Below are 26,480 nucleotides of genomic sequence, written 5' to 3'. Positions count from 1 at the left end.
AGTGGAACCTAGGCTCAGCCTACCAGCACTTCTCCTGTCCCCTGAATCTCTAAACATAGTGTTCCATGGACCAACAAGAGGTCACAGAGCAAAGTTCTGTGACTGTGAATCTTAGACTAATTTCTTCATTTGGAAAACGAAGACCTGGGAAGGTGACCCGATTCATCCAAATTCTTAAAATTATGCCTTGTAACAGGACCAAAGTCTTCGAGCTCTAGCTCACTGTGTTTTACTCTGTCACCTCCTCTTCCTCAACAGCAAAACTGTAGATTCAACTGGAATCTCCTGGAGAGAGCTCCCATGGAACAGTAGAGTCAGGACTTCTGAGATACTACTGCCTCATTTAGTATTCTGCTGTGCTATGACTGTCAGGGGCGGGGGGGGGGGGGGACAGCATAGCTGAGCATGTAAAAATCACCTGAAACTGGTAGTTAGAAGTAGAAAAGAAAATGAAACTCTTTATTCAAAGAGTTTGTATATAAGTCTCTCATCAAATTGATATGGCATCTTAAATATAATCGTTGGATGCAAACAAAACAACTTAATTTTAAATTGTTATGTGTTTTTCCTGCATTTATGTCTGTGTATCATGTGCATGCCTGGTGCCTGTGGAATTCAGAAGAGAGTGTCAGGTTCCCTGGAAATGTTGCTGGAAATCAATCCTGGGTCTTCAGGGAGAGCAACAAGAGCTTGTGACTTCTGAGCCATCTTTTTAACCACCTTTTTTTTTTCTTTTTCTTTTTAAAAGGTATAATCTAGGGTCAGTGAATGGATGAGTGGGTAAAGGCATTTGCTACCAAGAGGACCTGAGTTCAGTTATTGGACCTACCTGGTGGCAGCGGAGAGCTGACTCTTAAACATTGCTCTCTGCCACCCACATGTACACTGTGGCAGCATAGTCCCTCTCCAAATAAAGGTAATACAGAAATGCAAAAGATAGAGCTGGGAGGTGGTGGCACGCGCCTTTAATCCCAGCACTTAGGAGGCAGAAGCATGCAGATCTCTGAGTTGGAGGCCAGCCTGGTTCTACAGGGCAAGTTTCAGGACAGTCTGGGCTACACAGGGAAACCCTGTCTTGAAAACAAGCAAGCAAGCAAAAAAACAAACACAAAAAGAAATACAAATGATATAATTTAATGTATTTATAAAAAGCAAACTATAATTTTTTATTTAATATATAAAAGCAAAATCATTAAAATGCTTTCATTATTTGTGTTTCTTATTTTAGTGTTTCTCATTTAAAAATTTTGCTTATTTTTTTTGTTTTAAAATTAGTGTACAAAATATTAGTTTTAATGATGGTGTTTCTGTGAATATTTTATATTCATTTATCCAGAAGTATTATATTCTAACAAGCTGGAAAACCTAGAAGAAAGACAAATTTCTAAATGCATATGACCTATCAAAATTAAATCTACAAAATAGAAACAATTAAAACAGATTTATAATAAGCAATGAGATTGAAATTAAAAGTCTCTCTCCAAAAAGAGCCCAGGCTTCAACAGACTCACTGTTGAATACCATGACACTTTTAAAGAAAATCTAACCAATACTTCTCAAAACCTTCCACCACTTAAAGCAGAATGCACACTACCGAAGTCAATCTTTGAAATCTGTTTTGGCCTGATGTCAAATTCTGAGACATGACCAAGAAATAAAAGTACAGATCAATTTCCATGATGATAATGAATATAAAAATTATTGACAAAATATTTACAAATCGAATCAAAGACCCTTTAAGAATTTTATCAAAATTACTTCATCATTCTGAATTCGTAGCAACAGGGAGGCCTCATCACAAGGACCCTAACTGCCAACTGATAAAGAGCAACGTGACTCTAATAAAAAGGTCAAATCTTTCACTGATTCTTTTGAGCGTCAACTTTAAGCAGAAACCCAGTGTAGGAATGCCTTTTTAGGCCGAACTGGGTGGACCATAGTACAGATTATCTTCTTGATAATATGTCCGGGGACATCCTGGCATTTGGCATGCCAGCAGGATTCACTGTATCTTTTAAGTTCACGGAGTGACTTTCAGAGTTATGTGTTCCCTAGCAAATATAATTTAAGAATATATCAATTTGACTTCCTACTACATGCTGTGGTGGATGGACATTGTTTGTGCCATATGCAATTGTCATATCCCAGGCATCAATGACACCCACATTGAGATCCTGGAAAATATCCTTTAAGGCAAGATACTGGGTGTAACCATGGAAGTCACTTAATCTTTCCACATCACTGCTCAACTCCCTGATGTTTTCTGTTTTGAGGATAACCACAGTGTCTGGGCTTCTCAGAAGAAGACGCTGAAGAGCTCTGTGAACATTGACAGCCCTTCGGATGAAAACATCAATGGGAAAAGGTCTGAAATGCTGGCCCAGAGAAATGACGATGATGGTGTTTTTCTCTCCTCCAGTTCTGTCAATTATCCGTGCAATGTTCTCTATTTCTTTAACAGAGTAGACCAATGATCCAATAAGGGGGTAACCATGTTTTTGCCACTGGATGTTGATTTTTTCATCCAAGTCCACAGCAAGTTGGTGTTTCAGTTTTCCAATCTCATGCAGATCTACAGACCTCAGTGCTGACAGAAAACAGGCAATCCCAAAACAAAAGGAGAATACAGTTACAAAGGTCAACTAGCCACAGATACAGGAGAAAAAAAATATCTGGTGTTTAGAGTCCTATAAATTAATCATATCTGACTAAGGAGTAGTTTTGAAAATTACTCTACGATTCCAAAGACTTTCATGATAATGCACTTTGCCCGTCTACAGTCATTCAGATAGAATTGTTCAGGGCATGGCTTTGGCATTTAACTCAGCTTCACTGGAAGATGAGGTTCACAGCTGTGTACCTACTGTCTGTGCAAGACTTGTTACCTTTTCCCTGACCTTATCTGAGGATAGATAGGGAAGGCTATTGATATGAGCAAAAAGAATCCAAGCACATCTTTGAAACGACCTTAAGAATCTAAGACTTTATTCTGTGTTCTTCTTTCCCTGTCAATGGAATAGCACCAAGTACTCATCTACACAAGTGACAGGAAAATGATCACTTATTTGTGGCCCTTTACAGAGCATTTATATAGGCAGATACAGCCACTCCCCTCCATGATATTCACATGTATCTATATCCATCTACCTATATATCTATATAGTTGACATGTTATAGTAAAGAGAGATGCCAAGTTATTCAAGATTACGGTTTGTGACCAAAGGACCACTTAAAATCCCCCCTTCAGTTCTTGGGGGAAAAAATCCCTCTAATTCAGACATCTCTGAAAATAAGAAAGTGAGCCAAAGTGAACAGGACAAGAAAAAGTCCCACCATGTTTCATTTTGCCAACTAGAGCCTTATCAGAACAGCAAGGTGAGCTGTTTTGCTGCTACAGCTTCTGAGAAAATATGTAGTGCGTAATCACGGTGCCTTGTCTGAGCTCTGTCTTAGCAGGGAAGGGCAGGGCTGGAAGTCTTAAGCCAGTGAGTGAGGTTGCAAAGCACACACGCTGGTAGAACTAGTATATCCTTTGCTTCCAACTAACTTCAGTTCTTTTTTCCAAAGCATACTCTGGCTACAGAATTTAATGTTTCACAAGAGATGCCTTCCCACTATCACTTACATGCTGAGGAGGAAGGCCACTCACAACATCAGAATGCTGAATTTATCTAAAGAAGAAAAAAAAAAACTCTACAGTATCAAACTATGTGATAGTAATCACATAGGCTGTCACTAGAATCCTGAATTTGCAGCTGAGAGAAACAAAGAAAATTGTTTACCGGAAATCATGATCTAATCTGTCCTCTGTGTTGGGAGTCCTTCTGTAACTTAGAGCCTAGTCCCAACAACTTTACCGTTCCATCGAGAGGATCAGATTTTTAGAATTGGAGATCACAAGACTGGCCTCATATTAAGTCATGAGCTCAACCTTCTCTTCAGTGACAAAAGCCAGGGCCAGAGGATATAGAAGGGCGGGAAGTGATGGTTTAATACGCAGTTTAGCTCAGATGGAACACTACATTCTGACTTAGTACTGGTGCATTCTTGACTTAGTAAGCACAGCGTTGAAACTAGGGTTCTTAGTACTAGAGTCCAGCCCCAACTCTGATACTAACTGGTGGTAACAGTTCCAATTGCTGTTGCTCTCTGGCTACTTCCTATGTGTTAGTGTGCCCGGCAGTGTGTTAAATAATCTCTCTCCACTATCTTATTTCATCGAAAACGACACGAGGGGAAATGAACATTGTTCCAGGGAATGATAGGAACGTTTTGTGACTAATGCTGGTCGTTCCTGTTTAAGACCTATGGCAAAGAGGAGGCATCTCCTCTATTCTTTTTTCCCCTTGAAATGAAAACATAGTTCCTGAAAGAGATGTGAATAACTTATACTGAAACATACTGTTGACTATGCTTTTGAAGTAGTCCATCCATTGGCGGAGTGTGGAATCACCCATTAAATGGATGAATTTTCCTCTCAGGCAGTCTTTGATTTTGATGGGAGCCAAACTACAGGAGGCTGGATTCCATGTGTTTTTCCAGACATACCCACTAGGGGTTACAGATGCCATCCCGAACTTGCATTTCTCTTTCACTGGAGCCACTTCTGCTAAGGAATCAGCAAAACAGGATCTTCTAAAACAACGCTGTATTCATCCTTGCTTAGTAAGTGCCTTCCATATTTTTTTTAAAAACCCTTTGAGTGGCGTGTAGGTGGTGGTGACAGTAAAAGAGCTTACTAAAGTATTTTCCATAATAGAATATTTATTTTCAGTAAAGCTTTCCTCTGGTGTGAGTCTTTTCAGTGATACCTATTAGTGTTTATTATGAAAATACATGGGGTTATTTCCCCCCTCAGAATAATAAAAAAAAGGCCTTCAAGTAAAATTTAAGTATTTGTTAGCTTTGTCATGTGAATGACTTCATCAATTCTCATATAGGATGAGAACATCCCATCCCATCCTTTTAGCCCTCTTTGCTTCTGAGCTTTCCACATGTTCTCACAGTGCCTTAGTCATCACCATGAAACTATGAACTCTGAGATGAAGGCAGGATGAACCTGACTTGGAAAGTGGCCAAGCTGCATTGATAATAGCTGTGTACCAGAGAGAAGCCTGGAGGTCCAGGAAGGCCCAGATCTTCAACCTCAGTCTCTAGGTAATGAAGAGACTGACTGGGGGTTACCATGGTGAGGCAGCAGGTTCGCGTCACAGTTATTCATCACTGCAAAAGGTTGAGCTGGTATTTAACAGCTTCTCTCTCCCTCTTCCTCTGTACTTCTGTCTGTGTGTGTCTTTGAGACAAGGTATAATGTAGCCTAGGCTTGCCTTCTGCTTGCTGTGTAGCCGAGGATGGCCTTGAGTGCATCATCTCCCTGCCTCCACTTCCAGAGTCTGGAAATTATGGGTGAGTCTTATGTGATGCTGGGGGGGGGGGTAGGGTGGAGCCTAGGTTTTTGTGAGTGCTGGGTAAAACACTGCATATCACTTCTGCAACCAGAAACACATTTTCCCTCAATGTGGAAAACTCTCTTAGCAATTAGCAAGCTTGTCATTATCAATCTTGAGACACAAAGATACTGATGCCTTAAATCAGTTTAGGTGGTTTTTGTGAGCTGTTCATGGGAGAAAAAAGCAAGGAAAGTAGTGAATACACATGTGGGTGTTCTTTGTATTAAAAACAAAACAAAACAAAACAAACTTCCAAGAGCCAGGAGAGAAGAATAGCAGTAAAAAATTGACTCCTGGATGGTGCATTGGAGACATCTAAGTGCTAACTCTAGGGAGAATATGAAGACAGTGAGAGAGGATTGGGTGGGCTGGGAAGGATAAAGAATGAGCTAAAACTTGGGAGGGAGTTTTACCCTTTGAAGTTTCTTGTGTTAGATGCATAAGTGACCATCTATCTGATGAGTAGGTTTTGGATTGGTGTGTTACTAAAGATTGTAATGCTAATGGTTACAACCATTCATTAACTTATCGACTTTGCACCTTGGGCTGCCTTGTACAAACTGAGATAGTGACCAAGACCAACAGATAGAGAAGGACCTCTAAATGGGTTCAGTGTTTAACATCACCCACCAGCACAGAACCACTTACTGTTGCATTTGGAGACAGTAATCACATTGGATTTTCCCATAATCTCCACACCTATATTTGACCTTAAAGAGACAAATACAGAAATTAAACTGCAGTGGCCTCAACTCAGTTAAAGTTTAGGAATCCAGATTGGTCACTTCTTCTGTTAGTTCTTGGTGATAAGCCAATTTCCCTGTCTAGAATTTCAGAGCATTAAGTAAGCTCCCATTTATTTTTCTTTTTTCAGCCAACAGGAGACCAGGAACCAAAGTATGTAAGCAAGACAGTGTATTGAGACACAGAACATATTAGAACACACATTCTCTTCGTTTTTACTCAACTCATGTTTGAGGCTCATTGATAAGGATTTTCTATCCTAAAATTCTGAGGACTCCTGGAGAATGAATACTATCCCCAAATGAATTCCTAGGTCCCTTATTAAAAGGCTTTTCAAGTCCCCAAGTTAATGTACTTCCCTGCAGGCTAAATTACCATTTCCCCCCTCATTGATGTGAAATGATCATTATTTACCTTACAAAGAGGCTCCTCTCCTGCTGGCTAAGATAGGAAACATCCTTGTTCTTCGAGTGCATGTGAGTAAGGGCAGCACAGGGAACATCTGGAGGCTTCACACAGTAGAAAGCTTCTTGGTCCTGGGCATCCAGGTATTGGCACAGCTCGACACTTGAGTTTAGGATCAGGGCACATTCAGTGTGGACCTGAGAGGCACCATTGACAAACTGGCCAGTGAAGGTAACTCTATCATAGCCTTGGCTCCTTGCTCTCCAGAGAGCTGACACCCCTTCACTGGGGTGTATGAGAAGGACAGACAGGAAGACTGGGCCCTCCCAGAATAGAGTGAAGCTGATGAGGTAGGTGCCATTGTTGAAGTCTGTCACCTTTCCAGAGGCGCCTGCCTTCAGGGCTGGGGAGGACATCCTGGCCCTCAGGAAGTCCCCACCATAGTCCTTTCTGCGTCCCAGGTAATCCCTAGCCTCCAGCAGCACACGCAGCTGGTCCCCCACGCAGTACTTGTCTCGAGGGTTGAGGATGGTGGCTGTGCTGTGTGTGGCGCTGGTGGTGGTGTTGAGGTGGGGGAAGGGCCTGGGTGGGATCTGCTGGTTTAACTTCTCCAAGATCTCCCTGACTCTCAGCTCTGTCTCTTTTGGTGAAACTGGGGGGTTCAGAGGCACTGTAGGGCATGAGGAGTTCATGGCCAAGTTCCAGCGATTGAAGGACACAGGCAACTTGAACATCGTCCACAACTGAGTGGGCAAGAAATAGGATAGAAAACAAAAGAAAAGTTGCGATTTAATGTGAGTTCTGGCAGGTTAACCAACTTTTGTCTTTTATATATGAGAGGTATAGAAATCATATACCACTGAGATCTTGTGGTCATATATGTTTCACACACAGGCAGCTTTCTTTAGAAACTGTCAGAGCTACTCTGGTTTCCAATGGCTTATTTTGGAGAACCCACTGAACCCCAAATAGCCCGAGCTAGGATCTTCTTCAAAATGGTGGTGATGTGATGGGGATAAAGATCTTTCTGAGCAGTGATTGCTGCTGCTAAAGAGAACCAAAGTTCAATTCCTAGTGGCAGATACTAATTGGGGCTGTCTCTATTATTTGAAAAGGTATTTTAAGTATTCTAACATGTCAAATAAAGTAATAATAAGACATATTACTGCCATCAATCTTTAATCAGAATTTTCAGTAAAGGCAAAATAGTTTGCATGAACCCAATTCTTGTGTAGATAATAATAAATTTTGAACAAAATTCTACAAGCAAACACATAAAAGCAACTAGGAACCACTACCAAAAACCTCACTCCAAAGGAGAGAAGCAACCAGTGAAATAGAGAAAACAGACAATAGCAACAACAAAGCCAACACCAACAAAATGAAACATAAACCTTAAAAGCTTTGATGTTGGAAACAACACATAAGCGTTTGAATAGACATTTAGACAGCCTGGTACTGGAGGAGGGAAATGTTTCCCATTTGAAATTAACCACAATTTTTAAGAGGCAGGTCCATTTCAGTACATAGAAATGAATATATTATTTCCTACACAGGCTTCTTTTAAACAGGTACAAACATAGGCTGTGCATGATGTGAAATAATAGCATCATTCACATGTAAACAGCATAGGACGGTGTGTGGAAGCACACACACACAAATGGCTGCCTTAAACACACACACACACACATACACACACACACACATGAAGAACAGCTGCCTTATAAAGCTTTCCATCCCTCATGATGTCCTATCTGCAGGAAGTACCTTCTGCCCTGGATCCCAGCTTACACATAAAGAAAGAGTTGGGCCCTTTCCTCACACATTGCTGTTTAACAGTAGTCAGCTACATTGGTTCATTAATGTTGCTTGGGAAGCCACCGAACACACCCCATCTCCACTGCAACCAGCAGGTCTTTGACTTATGCTTTGCTAGATGCACAAGAGGAAGTAAAACAGAAAACGAGTTCAGTTCCTACCTCTGGAGGGTTTCTGAAAACTGTAAAGGAGACTAAGAAGATCACTATAAACAGCAGCACCCACAGTGAGTTACGACTGGCCATCATTTTCATGATTAGAACCCTAGAAGACAATCACAGAAGCCCATCACAAAAAGAAGCATAAAGGAAACCACGCAAATGTGGCACACTCGTGGCCCCTGATTATTTTGCTCCTCAGTTAAGTATTCCCAAGATGCTATCTTGGCCTTCCCAGCTGCCCCTGCCCTCCACCAGCTGCTGAAATTCCGTTTGCTCTCTGGAGCCCAACATTAGTGAAGATACCAAGAATATGAAGTAGACAGGACACTCACACCTAGGTGAGTCCTCCAGGCTGTGACATTATCTGTATTCTCTCTCCTTACCTGAAAAGAAAGCAGATGAAACACTTCACAAATATTGACTCTAAGGATAATGTGGACTTCTAACAGAAGCTGTTCCACCAGCCTTCATATGATTCAGCTTTTCTGACACCTCTCAACCTTAAAAAGAAGAACTACCTTCAATCTCATATCTACTACTTTCTTTTTAACAATCTTGAGGCTGTACATACTTTCCAACGCTGTTTTTATGAATATTTGTCTTTGATCTGAAGCTCCGATTTTTTTGTTTGTTTGTTTTTTTGTCAGATTACCTATGGTGGATGTCAGCCCAGGAATTATTTTGGGCTGAAGAACAAATCATTTTGCTTGAACACCTCTCAAACAAAACTACCTATCTCTCAAAAGTTACTCTCTTCTTAGAAGCACCTTCCTCCTTGGAGTCCCAGTTTCTATACCAAAGGATTGTAGCCCCCAAGAACCCATTCATCCCCTTTACTCTGTGGTTTTCATACCTTTACTATAAAGGCTCGTCTTGGTGTCATTTCAAGAAACTGGATGATCTTGGCGGAGAGGCTCCTTTTGTGGCCAGCCGGGTGCTACCAGTGTAAAGCCTTCCTTCACCAAAACACATCACCGGTACAGGGAACAGGTACAAGCTACTTTTTTGTCAGTGGGATTCAGCCTTTTCACTCCAAGGAGTAATCTGGTTGACAAACTGCAGTGAGAAAGTGAAGCAGAGGCTAAGATATTGAAAAGTTATTGTATGGAAGCAAAGTCATGTTCTAGCAAATGAGCCATAAAAATACTTTTTTTTCATACAATGACCTTTGAACACACTGTTTAAACTTTATGTAGCTGAGTCTGGATCAGGCAGTTGGGCTCTAAAGAGTCTATAAAGAAGGAAAATATTTGTGATGGGGTTGGTTTAGCTGCTCCTGGGGAGGCAACTTCCTTCTCTGAGCCACAGAGATTTACAGGTTTAATGGAACTTAGTCATGTAGACATTGTTAATGTGAATTGATAGTGTTTTATTACATGGACTAGATCTTCCTGGCTCCATGAACAGAGAGTGAAGAATGAGTTTACATCATCTACCAAGAACAGGGTGAATTCCAGGTTCCTGTTTCCTGTTCCTCTGACAGTCAGAGCATTTTCTACACTCAGTGTACACGCTGTGATAAAACACCCCGACCAAAAGCACTGTGGGATAGAGAGTGTTGCTTCCTCTCACACTTCTATTGTAGGTCCATCACAGGGGGAAATCAACACAGGAACTAAAGGCAGGAGCCTGGAGGCAGAAACCACTGAGAACTGTTGCTTGCTGGCTCACTCTCTAGTTCCTTCCTTCTCTTCTTAGGCAGCTTTCATATATTCACAGGACCACCTCTGAGGGATGGGGACCCCCACAGTGGGGCCCTCCCATATCAGTTAATAACATAATTCCCTCATAGGTGTGCCTATAATCTGATCAGGTCAATTCCTCATTGGGCGTTTTTCTCTAAGATGACTTTAGGCTGTGTTGAGTTGACAAAGCTAAGTTGTTCAGAAAGGTCCTAGGTTTTGGAGGTAGGATCCTGGGCATCACTTTGGTCTCGAGTACAGGCTGAGGAAGATTCTTAAATTCTCTTTTGGTTGAAGGATAAAGTCTGTCCAGGGAGATGAAGTTTGGGTTCTGAGTCTTCAAGTGTAATGGTTAATAGAGCTATGGAATTACGTTTTGCCTTAGCATATCTTTTCAATACCACTGAACTGATAGTTGCAGACTCTTGTTAACAATTCTATCCCCAAACAAACAAACAAGCAAAAAAAAGTAAAGAGACAAACAAAAAGCTGGGCATAGTGGCACACACTTTAATGCCAGCATTTGGCTGGTCCATCTCTGTAGGTGACACAGAGGTCATGTTGCTAACAGGTATGCACTCTTAGAATGTTAAGTACTCTAGGCTGTCCCTTTAAGGGATGGAGTGAACAGAAGCCTGATGGTCTTTGAGCTATCTGTGTACACAGAGATTTTCTGGCTTTGAAAATCAATGACCCTCTTCTAAGATATAGCAACACCTTTTAGAAAATGCTTTAGAGTGATCTGAGAGGGCTGAGTGAAACAGAGAAAACCTCTATGGCAAAGTAGTCTCCACTCCACAGTTTATATGCCGATAAGGTATTGAAGACTTTGGTACACTGAGGGCAAGCACAATAATTGTAAACTTTAAGACCAGCCCAATTCCTGCATAAATTAACACAGCTCACCACAGTAACGACCTCGCACTAGGAAGCACATGTACATTTAAAGCATAATTGTTTGGTTTAGGAAGGGAGCTGACAAAGATTACCCTTCAGAAATGAGTTTGTTAGGAGAGAGAGAGAGCCCTGAGGTGGGAGAGCAATCAGAAGGAAGGAGCATCCTATCAGAGACAGCATGAAAGGGCCTCAAAGGGAAACAGAGGTGTGTTTCCAGATTCCAGAGAGGGCAGTTGACATGATAATGGTTCAGGTACTAAAGATGGCTGTCACCAAGGCTGCTGCCCTACTTCAATACCCAGGACCCATACTGATGGAAGGAGAGAACCAACTCCCCAAAACTGCCCTCTCAACTCCACACGTGCACTGTAGCACATGGGCTCTCACACCCACTAAATGTAATAACAGATAAAAACAAAACCCGGAGAAGACCTTTCTGAAGAGAGGGAGCTTAAAACAAAAGCAGGAGAGATAAGCACTACAAGTCAAGAGCCTTAGGGATATGACTTTATAAATGGCATCGAGAGCTGTGTGTGGTGGCCCATGCCTTTAATCCCAGCACTCAGGGAAGCACAGGCAGGCAGATCACTCAGAGGCAGGCAGATCTCTGTGAGTTTGAGGCCAGCCTCATCTACAAATCGAATCCAGGACAGAGAAACTGTGTTTTAAAAAACAAAACAGAAAAAATTTTTAAAGGAATAAAAATGTTTTTTAAGATAAGCAAGGACATAATTCTTACCAGGAGTTCTTTATCCTGGAGGAATACAAAACCAGCAGTCAAGTTAAGTACATACAAATAAATATGATTGTGAAAATTAATAAAAGTGAAGTAGAATTGATTTTTCTGTACTTTCAACTCCTCTAAAAGATAAAGCTTATCTTTATAAAACTGTTTATGAAGTGACTTAATTTTCTGTTAGAAAATTCCCATGTCTATGACATATTAGGCCTATTATCTTTCCCATCTCTACCCCATATAAAGGTGTCATTTTTGTCCTCTGCTTTTCTATATTTTGTTTGGGGGTTGAAATTGGTACCTTTTGTATAAAATTGTACAAATGCTGCCCAGTGTGACTGTTGCGTGCTAAGCCAAATCAGTAACAAGAAGGGCTGGAAGAATGCAATTGGGGATGCCAGATAAACTGTCTTGAAATCCTTATGTTGTATAGGAAGTAGTGTATTACCTGAATGTTCATCAATTAAACAAAACACTGCACCTGGCTCTTGACATGTGATGTTCTGTGCTGCACTGGGACCCTGATAACAAGAAAGTCCTTGCTGGAGGCATCCTTTGGATTCAAGATCCTCCCTGAAGGCAGCCATTTCTGGTTTATGTTGGTTCTGTGAATCATTCAACAAACTCATACCATAGCATGATCCCTCAACAGGGGAGAGTTCACAGTCAGATCCCATTTACCACATTCCAGTGACAATGAGTCAGATGCCATTCAGACCAAGGATACTTTATTAGGACACCCATTTTAGGACAGTGCCCTACAAGCTTATGAAGCTATGGATTTGTGTTGGCTCCTCACCAGATTGATTGTCAAGTGTCAAGATATTAAAGGTGTTGGAATCTATAAGCAGGAATCTCTACAGCCAGCCACAAAGGACCTGACAAACCTGATATCAGGCATTGTGAAGCCACCTACAGACCATCTGGAACTACCTGTGTATGCTCTCGTTCACCTTATAAGAGAACTTGAAGCTCCTCTCTCTTTTTCTCTCCTGCCCTGCTCAGAGATGGTTTCTGTTACCCACTTCTTTCTTCCCATTGTCCTTCTCTTCTCCCTTTTCTTCTCCCTTCCCTCAATAAACCTCCCATGTGGAACCAGTCACATGGCATGATTTGAGAACCTGCTGTGTAACTGGTGCACAATCCTAACTTTGGTGCATTGGCCGGGAATAGTTGCCTCCAGTGGCCATACTGTGTGGTGGTCGCCACCACCCCACTGGAGCTGCTGGAAACCTATTTCATTCCAAATCCGCCCAAATCCTAGATTGTTCTCATTGCTCTCTGCTGCATTCATCACCAGTTGGATTGGTGAGTTCCCCACATTGGTTGGCATAAACATTTCTCTGAGTAAGGGAAAATTGGCCGTCTAGCATCTGGCAACATCCCACTATCCTTTGAGGCAGAGGTACCCCCAACTACTGTCTTCACTGCCTATGGTTTGCTTTTTTTGCTGACTTCCATTTAGGGATTCCTTTTTCCCTTGGGAGAGATTTTTTTCCCTCTATGTGCACAGATTTTCCCCCTCAAGCTTCCCTATGAAAAAATCCTAGCGTTAGGTAAACTATGTCTCCTGCAGGTTACCGTACCCCTGGTTTCTGGCCAACGTTGGTGAGTTGTTGGATCAGGTAGGACCACTCTACTGGGTCAAACCCTGCTCTTGGGACGTCTTGACAGGTCACTGACTCCTACCCTCCCAGTGGGAATAGCCCATTCATCTGTTCCTCCAGCATCCCCACTGGGATGTCTTCTGGAGAATTTTAAAGCCCTACACATGGAGCCTGACTTAAAGGCCTCTTAGCGCATATGCCTCTGTAATAAAACTTGGCTTATATATTCCTTAGAAAATGGTTCAAATTGGCCCAATTAATGGCACATTAAATCCCAATATTTTACGGGATCTTTTTAATTACTGTCAGTGATCTGGTAAATTGAAGGAGGTATATTATTTTCAAGATTTCTCTCTTCTCCTCTCTAAACCTTCTCTCTGTTCTTCCTGTTCTCATACCCAACTTCTTCTAGCTATAAAGTCTCAACCTCAAGAGTTCTCTACCTTTGACCCTGCGGATGAACCTCTACCTCATCATTCTCAACCTCCAGCTTCTTCCCAACCTCTGGTGTCTTCCCCCTCCTATGCTTCCTCCTCTTCCTCTTTGGCTTCTCCAGAACCCTCACCGTCTTCCCCAGCAACCCCCAGCAACAGACTGTCCTAGTCATTCTACTTTGGCACTCATTTTTACCCCACCATCAGCTATTAGCCCCCCTGCTACCCACTCTCACTCTATAGCAAAGCCCCCTTCTTCCTCTACTCAGCATAAACCAGTCTCAGTTCTTCCCTTGCAGGAGGTGGCTGGTATAGATGGCTTAGTTAGGGTGCATGTTCCCTAACTTTAAGTTCATTAACTGAACTTTCTCAAGTAGAAAAGAGACTAGGATCCTATACCTCTAATCCTTCTACTTTCATTAAAGAATTGTAGTATCTCACTCAATCTTACAGTCTCACCTGCCATGATATATATATGATTCTTGCCAATAACCTATTACATGAAGAGCACAAGCAAGTTTGGAAACAGGCTAGAACACATGCAGATGATGTTCACCAAACAAAAGCAGCATACCTGGTTGGGGCTGAGGTGGTGCCTGACCAGGATCCATAATGGGATAATAATATCCCAGAAGGCATTTTAGCCAGATCAGTTCATGACCTGTCTCCTGGCTGGTCTCTGCAAGGCTACCTTAAGCCAGTTAAATTTGTAATGCTCCAGGAGGTCATTCAGGACAAGAATGAAAACCTGTCTCAATTACAAGAGTGCCTTACAAAGGCCCTCTTACAGCACACTAATCTAGACCTCAAAAGTACAGAGGGTAGGCAATTTCTGATGACCTATTTTTAATCCCAGAGTTAACCTGACATCAGGGCTAAGCTTAAATGCTTAGAGAGAGGACCTCTGACTCCACAGGCAGAAATCTTAGCATTGGCCTTTAAGGTGTACCATAGGAGAGATGAAAAAACCCACAAGCAAAAATACCAACTGCTGCCAAGGCTATCCGACCGGCCTCATCCACTCCCCAGCCTCCCTTGCCTCCTAAGGCATGAGGACAATAGGGTCCCTGTTTCAAATGTGGTCACAAAGGTCACTGGACCCAGTTATGTCCTAACCCTTGCAAGGCACCAGGGCCATGTCCAAAATGCCACCAAGAGGGACATTGGGATGTTGACTGCAACTGTTTCTCCCATGATATGGGGACATCACTCCCAGATTGCCTTCTGGCTGGTATCCTAGGCCTGGCTACCCAGATGACTGAATGTGCCCAGGTTCCCGTGACCTGACCACTGCCATCACTAGCAGGAACCACGGGTAATTATCATGATATCAGGGTGACCCATCTCCTTCCTTGTGGACAACAGTGCCACTTACTCAGTCCTGATGGAGTGTTGGGGACAAACCTCTCCTTCTAGTTACCCTATTGTTGGGGTAAGGGGACAGCCTTGCCAGCCTTGCCAGAATCCACCACTTAATTGTATTTTCAGAGGTGTTCCTTTGATTCATTCTTCTTTATTGATGCCAACCTGTCCAGTTCCCTTACTGGGAAGGGATTTTTAGCCAAAGTGGGAGCCTCTACCTCCTTTTTACTCCACCCATTTGCCTGACCTCAAGCTCAACATCATCATCTTCTCCTAGCTACCCTACTTACCAGTTGTGATACATTACTTCCTTTACCAGCCTTTCAAGTGGACCCCCAAGTTTGGGATGTCCCAAACCCCTCTGTCCCTAGGCACCATTCCTCTGTGGTCATTCAGCTACAGGATCCTACCTGGTATATTACCCAATCAATGGGGATGGGAGAAGTAGAGAAAGTAATTAAACACTCCTCTAATTGTAGAGAGCTGCTTGTTTGTCAAGCTGCTTTGTTATTTATTAAAAAACATGTTTTCACTCTGGCCTTGACCTTGAGACAGAAAAGCAGAAGTTTCTCCAAGTTCCTTAAAACTTGTTTGTGTAACTTTGGACCATATCTGCTATAGGGAAGTGGTTTTAGAAAATAAGCTTGGCAGTTCCACAAACTTCTTTCTTTTGTTCATGTGACTTGCTTTAATTATTTCAATCCTCACTCCCCACTGTTCAACTCTGCCAGTGGGCACTGGCATCTAAGGTCATTTTCTCTCTGACATCCCCCTTCCTAAATTATACAAACCTGTCATTTCATCTCCTACTTCAGACCCTGACCTCAGCCTACAAGGTCCTTAATGTGACCCAATCAGGCCATTTTAAAGCTTGCTGGCTGTGTGTCCCACCTGGGACCAACTCAGAACTACCATTGACAGCTTCTTAGGTGATTCTGTCAAGCAACCTTACTTCACCATTTACTAACTGTCCTGACTCTGATGTTGTCGCAACCTTCTACCTTTTTCATATCACCTCTTTGGCATGGCAAGCTGTTTCAAGGCATCTGGGACACACTCTGTAGGAATGCTAAGCTCCTTAGAGTGTAATAAAACTATAATTCTTGATACCTCATTTCAATCCCAATACCCTACTGCTAATAATACCTTGATCCTTTGTGGCACTCAGGTCTAACATCATCTGCCTGCTAGTTTGTCAGGAGTTTGCATGCTTGTGATCCTCTTCCCTGAGCTGGCAGTGATAAATGAAAAGGAGCCCCTACCAATCCCGGTTGTGGATTCAAAAGCTGCCCAGCAAGATAAAAGGGCAATTCAAATATTGCCCCTCTTGGCTGTTGCAGGAATCACAGCAGCTGTTGGGCCTGGGACAGCGGGACTAGCCACTTTGCTAACTTTGTATTGTCAGCTTTCTTCCCAGTTCATCCAGGACCTTCAGCAGGCTCAGACAATGCTAACCCTACAAGGATAGATTGACTTGCTGGCAGCAGTAGTACTTCAAAACCGACGTGGATTGGATCTCCTCACAGCTAAAGAAGGTGGCCTTTGCATCTTCCTCCAGGACGAATGCTGTTTTTATGTCAACCAATCCGATATAGTAAAAGACAAAATCCAACAACTCTAGGCAGATTTACAAAAGCGAAGGGAACAGCTCTAGGCCTCTAGCTCTTGGACCTTCGAGAACCCCATATGGAAATAGATTCTGCCCTTCCTCACACCTCTTCTGCTTGTCTTTTCTTTTGCTTTTTGCACCCTGCTTAATTAACTTCCTCTCTACATTCCTCCAACAACAAATGCAAAAATTCTCTAACCAAACCATCAATCAGTTACTCTTACAGGATTATCAAACTCTGCCCACAGAATCAGATGATAATGTCCCTCCAATTGAATGACAATACCCCTTGAGAGACCAAAGACTTAAAAATCAGTGGGTATTGTTTTAAAGCTTAAAGTCTGCAGGAAGGCTAGGTAGGTGGAAACACATCCAGTAATGCCCTGAGGGAAAGAACTGGCCTTACTGCATTCTTTCCTCACCCTCTAATTATACAGTTGCTAGGAAACCAGCCCATAGGACCAGGCCGGATCTGTTTGTAGTCTTAGCACCTAAAGTGGACCAATCATTTCAAAAGTCAGTTTCCCTTACTCAATGATCTAATGCCAAAGCATGTAAGTTTAAGTCACTGCTTGTGTTTTTGCCCCTTAAAAACTCTGTACCCCTAGACCTCAGGGCCACATTCCTCTCCTGTTTCCACAGGAAGTTTGTGTCCTGTGTTTGAATGCATACACAATTTAAAAACCTCATGTATTTATGGTAGAGTCTATTTATTCCTGGCCTTTTAGGGTTCATGAACTGGGCATAACTTTTTTAGGGATTCGTCCAGGATCCCAAGATTCCAGGAACCTGATCCGGAGGTTTTTATGCCGGCAGTTAGTGTCTAAATGTCTCTGTGCAATGTCTGTGTGTGCATGAATTTTCTTTCCTTTATTCCAAAAATTCCTCAGGGTGTCATTATTCTGGCAGCAAGACATGATCATGGCAGACATACTGGGGATCACAGCTGCCGAAGTTCAAGGGGACACCCCTAGCTTCATCAGTATTTTGGCAGGTAATTTGTCGAGTCTGTTTTGTTTTTTGTGTCTGTTGGAGTGAAATTGTTAGACCTTGGCCAGACACAGTTCCAACAAGGTGACACATGACAACCTTGCAGGCCAGGCTCTAGAAAGGCTGGGGCAGGGCATAGCCCTGCTGCTGTGAGAGTGGAGCTGCTGCTGGGGCTGCCATGCGCCCGTTGTGCAAATAGTATGCCCACTTGGCTCCAGGTGGCCAGCACTCATAGGCCCAGGCTGTCTGGTCCCAGCGAGTACCACAACCATGGTGGCTGGAGCCCCAGAGAGATAGCAGTGGCGGTGGCACACAGACATGATGCCTGTCCTGACCAGGATGTGAAGCCCAAGCAGCTGTGCGGGGTGGAAATGGCAGCAGGAAGGAAGCACAGCTCAGACATGCCTGGGGGAGGGGCAGCTGGCCCAAAGCTGCTCGCTCTTGTCGCCTCCTGGGGTGGCAGCGATGGCCAGGGTCTCTGTACAGTATTTATGTTTGGTCTACTTTCTGTTTTCTATTCTGAAAGGCCTCAAGGTGTCTATTTGTACGAGTGGCAGCATGTGACTGAGTGGACACACTTGAGAGTCACAGCTGTGGGGGTGAAGAGAAAAAGTCCCTGGCCCTGGGGTGGATGAGGAATCCCACCATCGGTTTTAGATGAAGTAAGAACAGTTTTGTCTGTTTAAATATATGGATGGCCATCATGTTTGTTTTTGACTGATCTTAAATGGTTAATATGCTCTGTATGTCCTGGTTGTAGATTAAGAGTTATTGGGTATGTTTAAAGGTTAAATTCAAACTCTTGTTTAGAACATATATGTGTGCCTATGCATTTATTAGGTCTATAAAGGCATGTGTTTAAATAGCAACAATGTAAATTGCTACATGGAATGTGATGTGACTCTTATCTTGAGATTGCCATGTGGTGTGGGTCAAGAAAAAGAGAGAGAGAGATTACAGAACCTCTTAGATGAAATGAATTTTGTTCATTATTCTAGTTCTGTTTTGACTAAGACAAGTCTCATTTTAAATTGGTATTGGTTTTGGAGATTGGATTGTTTGCACTGGTGAATTTTGGTTTTAAAATCTGGTTTTGACTTTTAAAGTTATGGTTATGCTTTGTGAACTTATTCCTAAAGAGGGTACTTTGTTTTGATATTGCAAAAACAGGTTTTGGAGAATGTTTAAATGTTTAAGGTGATGAAACATTTTAAAGTTTATCAGGCATTTTAAACAATGATCTTGGACAGTCTAAAAAAAAAACTTGGAACAGTTTCTCAATCCTTTGGGGGAGTACTGTTATGCCAGGATCATGGGACCCTCAGAGACCACCAGGAAAAGACTCGATGCAAGAGCAAGAGAGTTTTATTACAAGAGCAATTGAACTTGGAACCCAAGTCTCACTGACACAGCAATAGAGAAGTGGGTCCCCAAACCCTGAGTGAGCATAGTTTGTAGAGGGAAAGACTACAAGCAGGGAGTTTCCATGACAGCAAGCAGGGGGTATTCATGCTTTGATGTTACAGGATTGGGTAAAAGCCATAAGGGTGAGGTGATCTTTTACATAATCATAATTGCCATTCTTCTAAACTACATCTGGAGCATTGGGGAGATTTTTCCTAACTGATTCTCATTGATTATTGCCAGGGAGAATGTCTTTATTTTCTATCAAGTATTTATTCTGTGATATTTCCTGGAGGCTGTTGCTAGGAGAGTTAACTTTGTTTTTTGCCAAGTGCATATTCTATGATATTTCCTAGTACCTGAGTTCAGCTCCCAGTCAAGAAGGCTCCTCATTTCAAAATGGAATCACCCAGGCTAACTTAAACTCTTCAAGGACAAAAACAAAACAAAACAAAACACCTTTGGTATTTATTTTATTAATTTTACTAAATGAAACCAAGCCATTCTGTTTGAGCCAATTGAGAAAATTGCGGTTTTTACAATGTATCATGTGGAGAGCTGCTTGTTTGTTAAGCTGCTTTGTTTATCAAAAAACATGTTTTCACCGTGGCCTTCACCTTGAGACAGAGAAAAGAGGAAGTTTCACTAAATTTCTTAAAACTTGTTCCAAGTTCCTTACAGTTTCTTTATGTGACCTTGGAACATATATACTACAGGGAAGTAATTTTAGAAAAAGAGTTTGGCAGTTCCAGAACTTCTTTTTGTATTGATGTGACTTGTTTTTGCTTTGCCTATAAAAAAAAAATAAATCATGGAATAAGCCCACACTGGGCTCTGGCAGGATCATGTCAGGGTGGAAAGGATTTTGATGGGAGTTTTTATGTTGTCTGAAAAGCAAGAGACTGGGATATTAAAAAAAAATAGTTTGTCTAAAGTAAGAATGTCTGGTTAAACCAGAAGAATGAAGCTAGGAAAAGTAACCTGAAGATATATAGAATGTTATGAAAGGTAGTGTATGTATGGAAAGCCAGAGGGCATATGAATTGTATTTGCTTTGGTTGTTCATACCTGCAAATATGTTTTGAGAAAGAACTGTAAAATATGTTGTTCTCATTTAAAAGGCTAGTGATTCTTCAATGCAAAATGTTTTCTTATGCTCTTTAAAAGAGAAAGAATTCTGACGATAGGTTTGGTGTGGCCAGAATAGTTCACACAGTTTAAAATTGTTCTGTACTGTTCTGTTATGTAGTTGGTTCTAAACTTATTTGATCACAATGTTAGAACTTTTGGTTATGGGAAACTGTGAATATTCCACAGAGCTTGCTGTACTGTGGGAGATAGCAATGCCATCAGCTACACCTAATGACTATGTTTTATATTGTTAGCCACAGCCTGTGGCAACATGTCGCTAGCTGCCATGTTGGTTCAGAGATAAAGAGGGTGGAGCCATGGTTTTGCCACCCTTTTTGTTTAGGGCTACCAGCTGTGTTCAGTTTTCTGATTCGTGCTAAGTGCAAAGCTTTTTGCTCTTCAGTTTTAATGCAATGTGGTAGGATCAGCAAGATTTGCTAGCCCCTCTATGAACTGTATCTGATTAAAAGTTTTGCTTGATTGAAGTATGGAAAGATATTTAGAGTTATGCTAACAACTACAGTTGGTTACAATGTTGAACTTTACCTACTGTCTTTGTTTAGGTTTTTTTTTTTTAAGCCTAGGATGGGTAACTATGAAGTTTGTCTATGTAGATTTACTTGAAATACAGTCCTAAAACACACATCTAAGGTAACCACTGGGCAAGACTACCCCAACTGGCCCACAGCTAGGGCCCAGCCTAAACTGTGGACAAAATCGTGGACATCTGGAGAATCATTGTTTCACATTTCGGGAGGCAAGGTGAGGTCAATCTCTCATGTTCCTTTTTCCACAGAAGCAGTCTTTTATCCTCTGTGCCTGGCTGGACTGCCTCTACTCATAATGCCGTGAGACCGCAGGAGCTAGGGACAGTGCCTAGGTGATGGATTAACTAGTCATCTCTATCATTTTGATTGGTACATTTATTTAGCTTAAATTTATCCTTCTCAGGTCTCTGATCACATTAATGGCTAGGCTAAGCTAATGGTAGCTTTGCAGCTAAAGAGTAGACAATTAGATCCACTATTAGCTCATTGGTCATTTCATTAGCTAGTTAGAACTACTAGGTACTACATATCTTATTTAGAAAGGCAAACAGGTCTGCTTTGCTGTTCACAGGCTTCATGTTAGTTCCTGTGTATAGCTGGAAAGAAAGATATGGAGTTTATGTAGTGTCTGAGGATATAGGAGTTTAGTTTGTGAGAATCTAGAAAGTGTTGTTTGACGGTATGGAAAAGTGTTTCCAAGTTAGTAAATGCAAGAAAGATTGGAGCGTCTAAGTACATGTTTTAAGGGATATGAATATGAGTTATAATGATATAGAAAAATGATATAAGGCATATTAAAAATGGGAGATATTTTAGATTTCTCCCCCCATACTGCTGTGCTTATGTTGTTATAAGATTTCAAAAGTTCAGAGTTCTGATAAGTTGATGGGACATTGACTGCTTATTATTCAGTCACAAGCTTGAAATTTTAACTTCCTTTAGTTGTTTTCTGAAGATAGACTTAAAGATGCTTCTCATCATGCTAAAAACATCTGTTTAATGTGTATATCTGACCCAAAATCCATAGTTTTACTATGGTATTCTTAATATCTACCCTTTCTGAGGCAGACTTTGACACAGGAATATATTAAACATATTCCTTCTAGTTGCTTTGATTAAGGAAAGTTCAAGCATCCAGAGTTTAACACTAAAGCCATTAATGTATTTCTGCCTAACTTTCCAGTGTGACATGGTGATAGGGGCTAAAAGTAGATGCTGAGTGTATGAAAAGTGGCCAAGCTACGTTGGTGGCTGATTACCAACAGCTGGGCCCACAGAAAAAGTGTTAAAGTTTCAGACTGTGGGCACACCTAAATTGTTTATAAAGGTTACAAAACAAACAGCTAAGAAGAACTGATGCTCATCCAGTTGGGTGTAGTTTTACCTGTTACTCATAGAATGTTGTTTATATTAGGTTTGCTGGTATATTACTTTTCTGAGTTTTTAATATATTTCCTTTTGTAAACTAAAATTTCAGATGAGTTTCAGGAAATCAAAAAGTCACGAGACCTGGATCTGGCATACTCAAATGGACCCCAGATCAGTTTTTCCCTGGTCTTGGGATTCCTCACTTTTCCCATTTACTAGGCAAATTTTAACTTCTGTCTCTAGTATGAATTTGTCTCAGCAGATTTTCACCTGGTTGACTCTATTCTGGGATCACCTATGGACTGCAAGGTGAAATCTGGACTTGCTGGAAGCTGACATGATTGCTCCCTGTCTTTTCAGTTGGATCAACTAACCAGATGCTTCTGAGGACTGCCCCATTGCCCTGCCTTTGACTGGCATTTCAGCCTTTCTAGCCTCTGATGCCAATGGTCCTATTGTCAGAACTGAATCAATTTCACAAGAAGAGACCCCCAGACCCAAATCCCACCTAGCAGGCTGAAATGTTAAGACAAAAGGGTCTCCCTGACAGTAGGTATTATCTTGGGAACCTGCTTAGCTGGAGTAGGAACTAGTATTGCTTCCTGGAGAGATACTAGAGAGAAAAGATTCCAGAAGATGGTTTAAATCCTGGTATAATAGTACAATATAGGGCTTACTACCCTTATATCCACCCTGAAGGGATCCCTACTCATTTTGATTTTTAGCTTTGGTCCTTGTATTTTAAATTGCTTGATGGCTTTCATGAATAAATACTTGAAAGCAATATAGCTAATGGTACTCAGATTATAGAAAGGTAAATTTGAAGGACTGACTTCAGGGGTCATATCTGGAAGACCCAAGATTGGGTCTCTAAATGATCATGGGAAAAGGGGAATGAGGACCAAAGACTTAAAAATCAGTGGATATTGTTTTAAAGCTTAAAGCCTGAAGGAAGGCTAACTAGGTGGAGACTTGTCTAGTAATGCCCTGAGGGGAAGAACTGGTCTTACTGCATTCTTTCCCCACCCTTTAATTATACAGTTGATAGGAAACCAGCCCATATGACCAGGCCAGATCTAGTTGTAGTCTTGATGTCTAAAGTGGACCAATCATTTTAAAAGTCAGTTTCCTTTACCCAATCATGTAATGCCAAAGCAAGTAAGTCACTGCTTGCATTTTTTTCCCCTTAAAAAACTCTGTACCTCTAGACCTCAGGGTTGCAATTCTTCTGTTTCCACAGGAGGTTTGTGTCCTGTGTTTGAATGAGGATACTATTTAAAAACCTCATGTATTAATGGTGGAGTCTATTTATTCCTGGTCTTTTGGGGCTCATGAACCGGGCATAACACCTTAATCAGCAGGAAGTAGCTTAAAGAGCAAAGGTTGCCCCTATGCCCTCCCCACCATCACCCTTTCCTAGCTCCTCACTTTTTCATAAAATAAAAAGGGAGGACTGTTGAGATCTATAAGCAGGCATCTCTATGGCCAGCCCCAAGGGACCTGACAAACCAAATATCAGGCATCTGTGAAGCCACCTACAGACCACCTGGAACCACCTGTGCATGCTCTGGGTCTCCTTATAAGAACTCAAAGTGCCTCCTCTCCCTTTCTCTCCTGCCTTGCACAGAGATGATCTCTGTAACCCCTTCCCCCTTTTCTTTCCCCTTCTCTTCCTTCTTCCCTTTTCTTTTCCCTTCCCCCATTCCTTAATAAACCTCCCAAGTGGAACCAGTTGTGTGGCATGATTTGTGAACCTGCCGTGTAACTCTGTTGCACAATCCTAACAAAAGGATCAGCCATGAGTCACATGTTCATTCAAAACAAAACCAAAACCAAAAAAATAACAAAAAACAAAACACACTGACTTTGACCTGTTGAGCTGTAACAGCTCCAGATATGCCTGAGGTCATGGTTTGGAGGTGGCAGATGACAGTATTATATCTTGCTCTTTTCTAGGAAATGGTATCTGCCCTAGGGACAAGAGTAGAACTGATCTGACCAGAAGCTGCCCAGAAGCTGCCCAGCAGCGGCTGCAGCTGCATACAGTATGATGTGTTCTTCATGCCTGACGGCACTAGTGCTTCTGTGACAGTGGCATGCATGACTGTTGGCATTACACGTGCTGACTCCTCCCAACTTTCTCTATTGGTTAGCACGCAACGTTCAGGTGTATCTGCTGTTCACTACGCCTGCCCTCACCTGCTTTCTCTGCCCTTTCTCTGCAAAAGGGGGCTGCAGTGGGCATGCACTGAGCCTCTCCCTTCTGATAAACCTCAGGTTGCCTTTCCAAGCCACAAAGTAGCTGGTGTCTAGCGGAACTCTCGACTTTGGAGCCAGTTACATCAGCAATACTCCTGGGCGTGGATTTACAAGGATGAAATCTTGATCAATGGCAACCTGGGCAATGATCAGATCTGAAGCCTTCAGGTACAGATCAAGGTTGTTCTGGAGACCAACTTCCTTCCTCTTTGCCTGCTTCCTACCCCCTGCATTCCCTTCCTGTCTGCATCCTCTCCCCTGCCTGCCCTCCCTGCCTTTCCTTCCTTCCTGCCCTGCCCACCCCCTTCCCTGCCTGTCTGTCCTGCTCCTAGTGGGTCTCCTTTCCTTTCTGCCTCCTCCCATAAATTTCTCCTTCTTTTCTTTTCTTTTTTCTTTTTGATTCAATGCTGGGGATTAAACATAGAGCCTTGAACATGCTGGGCAAGTATATCTATTGTTTGCATTGACACAAAGTCTTACTAAATTACTCAAGCTGTCCTTAAACTCCCTTTCTGTCTAGGCTCATTTTCATTTTGTGATCCTCTTGCCTTAGTCTCCCAAGTAGTTGGGATTACAGATCTGCACCATGAAGCCTGGCTCTAACTCTCTTGGAATGATGGAATATGGTAGAATTCAGAACCTTCAGTCTTTGACTGCAGCTGAAGCAAGAAACTCATACATTTTTTTAAGTGGTGTAACTTATTTATGTCTTCAGGAATATTACCTTCCTTTATAAATTCTTTTTTTTATTATTATTTTAAAATTCTTTTTTTTTCAATGTAGTTTATTCAGGAACCTTGAACAATCATCTGACCCTGGGTAAAGCCAGCCCACTTTAAATAGCCTCTGGGTAGCCAACCTCAGCATGCCACGGGGGCAATGCAGATAGGTCCACATACATGGAAGCAAGCCAGATCCTCAGCCTTAGCCAAATGTGGAGTTGTTTGTGACAGAGAGCACTCACCATCGGGAAGGTGGAAGGCGGAAACCAGCTCCATCTTTCAGGCACGGCATTACACAGCTCTCTACAGTTCCCCCTTTTTGTTTTGGACGCATCAGGCAAGAGTAGAGGTCTGATCTCTGATATTAGAAATAATTTGGGACTTTGTACTGATGTTCATTTAGGTGTCATCCACCCAAAGAGCATCAGACCCGTCTGATACCTTTTTCTCAGAGGCGGGACCTGGGGCATCAACCCGCATGCAATCAGACATGCTCTTCTCTGGGTCCAAAGCGGCTGACCCTGAGTGCAGTGCTTAGCGTCGCATCCTGAGCGTAACATTTTGGCTTTTTATGGTAGCCAACCATGCTTGGGGAGACTGTCCTGCTTCAATGGCTGTAAAGGCCTGAATGGTCATGGCTGCATCACACTGTTGTGAGACTCTAATCTTGCATATATACCACAGGCAAACCAAGGTGACTAACACCAGAAGGCCTGCTAACGCTCCCATGCCCGCCCATTCCTTCAGATGATTCATGGCTGCAGCAATCCATGATGATAATCCTGTGGCTAGTCCTGCGTCCACTCTGGTAGAATTTACCATGACAATGGCCACTCTCAGCTGCTCCATCGTAGTATCGAATTCTCCAGTCCAATTACCTAAAATATAGCTAGACAATTGTTTAGACAGATTTGCAGCATAGGGAAAATTCTCATGTTGTATGCTAGTGACTCAAAGTCCAGCATACTTTCATTGACAGCCAAGTTGAGCGATTTGCCATAGGGTATCAATTTGCTCCTGTACGAGGTCAATCCTCTGATTGAACACCATCAAACCTCCTTTTAGTTGAGCATTAATTCTTTTTTGTACATCTAAGGCATGAGCTACATTGGCTAAAAGGTTATTCAGGGTCTGAGCAGTCTGCCCAGTATGA

The 26,480-nt window shown here is 42.1% G+C and overlaps 1 protein-coding gene across 3 annotated transcripts in view; it reads right to left on the bottom strand.

Annotated features, from left to right (window-relative positions):
- Positions 1-1,224: 1,224 nt before the first annotated feature.
- The window catches only part of LOC110546480 (NXPE family member 4), a 228,696-nt gene continuing 203,440 nt past the window's right edge, over positions 1,225-26,480 (bottom strand). The window contains exons 2-7 of one of the 3 annotated variants that reach the window (XM_060373227.1): positions 9,432-9,634; positions 8,579-8,681; positions 6,609-7,342; positions 6,099-6,160; positions 4,403-4,609; positions 1,225-2,587 (exon numbers count right to left, since the gene is read on the bottom strand). In XM_060373227.1, coding sequence (XP_060229210.1) covers positions 2,052-2,587; positions 4,403-4,609; positions 6,099-6,160; positions 6,609-7,342; positions 8,579-8,671 — 1,632 coding nt within the window. In that variant the 5' untranslated portion in view covers positions 8,672-8,681; positions 9,432-9,634 and the 3' untranslated portion in view covers positions 1,225-2,051. Of the gene's footprint in view, positions 2,588-4,402; positions 4,610-6,098; positions 6,161-6,608; positions 7,343-8,578; positions 8,682-8,961; positions 9,064-9,431; positions 9,635-26,480 lie in introns of those variants that run through there. The other 2 variants (XM_060373239.1, XM_021633331.2) reach the window with 2 other exon arrangements.

The sequence above is a fragment of the Meriones unguiculatus genome, chromosome 1 (assembly GCF_030254825.1).
Source record: "Meriones unguiculatus strain TT.TT164.6M chromosome 1, Bangor_MerUng_6.1, whole genome shotgun sequence".
NCBI lineage: Eukaryota > Metazoa > Chordata > Mammalia > Rodentia > Muridae > Meriones > Meriones unguiculatus.
Note: the sequence above shows the minus strand (reverse complement) of the source record. Positions and strands in the feature narration are given on the sequence as shown.